We start from the raw sequence: 3523 nt of genomic DNA on the forward strand, positions 1-3523 counted from the left end.
AAAAACCACAATGAGATGACAACCACAAGAATGGCTATAATAATTTTTTTTTTTTTTTTAATGGAAGAGAGAAATGTTGGTAAGGATGCAGAGAAACTGTAATACATTGCTGGTCTCATACACTGCTGGTAGAAAGTAAAATGGTACAGTAGGTGTGGAAAAGTGTGGAGGCTCCCCAACACATCAAACACAGAATTACCACAGATACTCCACTCCTAGGTATATACCCAAGAGAAAACCGGTGTTCAAGCAACGTCTCGTACATGAATGTTCATAGCACACTACCCACAAGAGCCAAAAGGTGAGAACAGGCCAAATTTCCATCAGCTGATGAACTGATAGATAAAAAGTGGTTATTCACATAATGGTATAATATTCAATCACAAGAAGAATGAAGTTCAGATATCTGCTACAACATGGTTATACTTTGAGAACATCGGCCAGGCGTGGTGGCTCACACCTGCAATCCCAGCACTTTGGGAAGCCAAGGTGGGTGGCCAGGAGTTGAAAACCATCAGCCTGGCCAACATGGTGAAACCTCGCCTCTATTAAAAATACAAAAATTTGCCTAGTGCCACATGCCTGTAGTCCCAGCTATTTGGTAGGCTAAGGCAGGAGAACAGACTGAACCTGGGAGGTGGATGCTGCAGTGAGCCGAGATCCCACCACCGCACTCCAGTCTGGGGCAACAGAGTAAAACCCCATCTCAAAAAAAAAAAAAAAAGATAAGATTATGCTAAAGAAAAAGTAAGACACAAAAGACCACATTTTGTATGATCCCATTTATACAAAATGTCAAGAATAGAGCCAGCCATGGTGGCTCACAGCTATAATACCAGCACTTTGGAAAGCTAAGGCAGGAGGATTGCCTGAGCCCAGGAGTTCAAGACCAGCCCGGGCAACATAGCAAGACCCTGTCTCTACAAAAACATACACAAATTAGCTGGGCGTGGTGGTGCACACCTGTGGTCCCAGCTACTCAGGGTCATGCCACACTGCACTATAGCCTGGGTGATGGAGGGAGACACTGTTCAAAAATCACCCCCACAAAAAGAGGAGACACACCCATAGAGACAGAATGATTAGTGGCTGCCAAGGTTTTCAGGAGGGAGGAATGGGGAGTGACCACTTAATGACTATGGGGCTTATTTGTGGCATGACAACTATGCTCTGTAATTAGTGGTGGTGGTTGTACACTGTGAACATATGAAAAGCCACTGAATTGGACACTTAAAAAAAAATAGTTTAAATGGTGACTTTTCTGTCCTGTGAATGTTACCTCAATTTAAAAAAAAGAAAAAAAGGCTTACCTCCTGAGTCATTAAATAAATGCAGGAATGGCATCAGGCTTACCCAGTGAGGAAGACAGGTTCCAGAAATTCTCCAGCATCACGTTCCTGTATAGCATCCTTTGGGCAGGGGCCAGCAACGCCCACTCCTCCTGGGTGAACTCCACGGCCACATCCTCGAAGGTCACCAACCCCTAAAGCATCGCAAACATCACAGTTTAGCCGAGGACCACCCTCACCAACTGCACAGGAAGAGGGCCCAGGAGAACAGAGCCAGGGCTGGGGAAACCTGAGCACGAGATGTGGGGCGGGTTCTGAGCTCCTCTCCCTGGCTTCCAGGCTCAGCCCTCAATGCTCGACTCCTTAGGCCACTCCTCAGGTTTAATGCACAGTACCCCAGAGCAACTGTCTTTTCTCTCTCAGACTGGGGGCTCCTGTGATCTTATTCTCTCAGTCTCCAGGGGAGCATGGGCCCGGGACATGGCAGAAATCAGAGGAATACTTGGCAAGTGAATGAACGATTTCCGTATGGCTTTTATAAACTGCTTGGTCTTGGAACATCGTTACACCTTTACTTGGCTTTCCCTTAAAACTCTCAGGAGCACATGATGTACACAGGGACCCTGGAGAAAGCTTTGAACCTGCAGTAACCATCCACACACACTGACATTTTCTGGGCAGCCCTCCCCCTCCATCAGATGCCTGGAAATCCTGGGATGCCTCAGGAGCCAGTTTGGCTGCGAGGCTCCAGGCTGCTGGGAGGTATCAAATCCAACCTTCTGGCTAAAGAAATAACGATTTGTGAAAAGGAGAATCCAACTCACCTGTAGCCAGCTTGTCAGGAGCTCATTAACCAGCCCTCCGCCTTCTGTGTGTCCTTTTTGCTGAGAGGCTGGGAACGGGAAAGATGCAGCTGGAGGAGGAGAAATGAGTCCCAGGGATTCAGGCCTAACGCCCACATATCTGCCTGTGACTGACCATATCCCCCTCCTATACCCACACAGCACCTACCTACACCCCCTGCAAACACCTACTCACAGCTCTCCTAAGACACCCAAACAGCCGTCTCCCCAACAAAAGGTAACAGGGCTCAAGGTCTGACTGCACTTGGGGAAGAGATTATTCACACTTCACAGATGAGGAAACAGATTCCATGGACATCACTGTGTTTTTATCAGGTTCACAGAAAGAAATAAAGGGAGAATTCAAAAGCTCCAGCACATTCACTACACAGGTCACATCCACAGACACCCAAACACCTAAGTCCCAAATCCCAAGAGCCACCCGATTGGACACGGAGGACCTCTGGGCCCCTGGGGCTCCACTCCTGCCTCACCTGCTCTGCCCAGCCCCCTCCCTTCCCAGGCTGAGGGTCAGAGCCTTTCAAGCCTGAGAAATGCCAAGACCCCACGACTCGCCACCGGTGGCGGTTAGGACAAGGGCCGCCATCCTGTGACTCGCACAGCAACAGGGCAGCCGGGAGGCAGGACACGCCTCCCTTCTTCCCAAAGCACTCTCAGGACGGTGCTCTGGAAGAAATGGGACACTCCAAGTCCCCACAGCCTCCTCCCTCTTGAGCTGCTGGGGACAGGCCCTCCTCAGTTCATTCTTCCCGTCCTTCTTCAAATACAAGTTCTGGCTTCCACATTGAGCCTTTATTTTGCTAAGCAGATGAATTTAGGGCCACCTAATGGCAAAACTTGCCTTCCTCTGTCCCCAACACAATGACCAATCTGTCCCTGGCTCCATACCCCTTGAGAACCTAGGCTTCGCGGAGTCTCATTGCACATTCCGCTTGTCCAGGTGCGGTCAGTAATGTGTTCCCTGCCACGCCCTCCTTCCTTGGGTACTCCAGCACCTGCCTCCATCACTCCTCCCACCTCCAATCCCAGGTCCCGCATGACGTCAGAGACCCCCCAGAGTCTCAGGGGTTCCTCAGCTCTGCGGCCCTCTGCCCTCACACCCCTTGGCCACACATTTCCACAGGTACACTCAGCCTCCATCATCGCCGGGCACTGTCCCACCATCTAGAACACTGCTCACAAACTCCCCTCTGAACCCAATCTCCCTCCTCAACTTCCACTGCGTTCACTCATTTTTCTCTCACCGTGTGTCCTGTGACCACAAGCAGGCCTCGGCGACCCCCTCTCCTGCCCATCCACTGCCTCGGCCACACCCTCTCCTGCCCGTGCCCTGCCTCCGTCACCCCCTCTCCTGCCCGTGCCCTGCCTCCG

General features: G+C 50.8%; 1 protein-coding gene across 1 annotated transcript in view; it reads right to left on the reverse strand.

Moving 5' to 3' along the window:
- The window catches only part of ZNF557 (zinc finger protein 557), a gene marked incomplete at its 5' end in the record, with an annotated part of 19539 nt that overhangs the window by 14034 nt on the left and 1982 nt on the right, over positions 1-3523 (reverse strand). The window contains 2 exon segments of the mRNA XM_017528270.2: positions 1354-1483; positions 2114-2202. Of these exon segments, the coding sequence (XP_017383759.2) occupies positions 1354-1483; positions 2114-2202 (219 nt within the window).

The sequence above is a fragment of the Cebus imitator genome, unplaced genomic scaffold (assembly GCF_001604975.1).
Source record: "Cebus imitator isolate Cc_AM_T3 unplaced genomic scaffold, Cebus_imitator-1.0 Scaffold53, whole genome shotgun sequence".
Lineage (NCBI taxonomy): Eukaryota > Metazoa > Chordata > Mammalia > Primates > Cebidae > Cebus > Cebus imitator.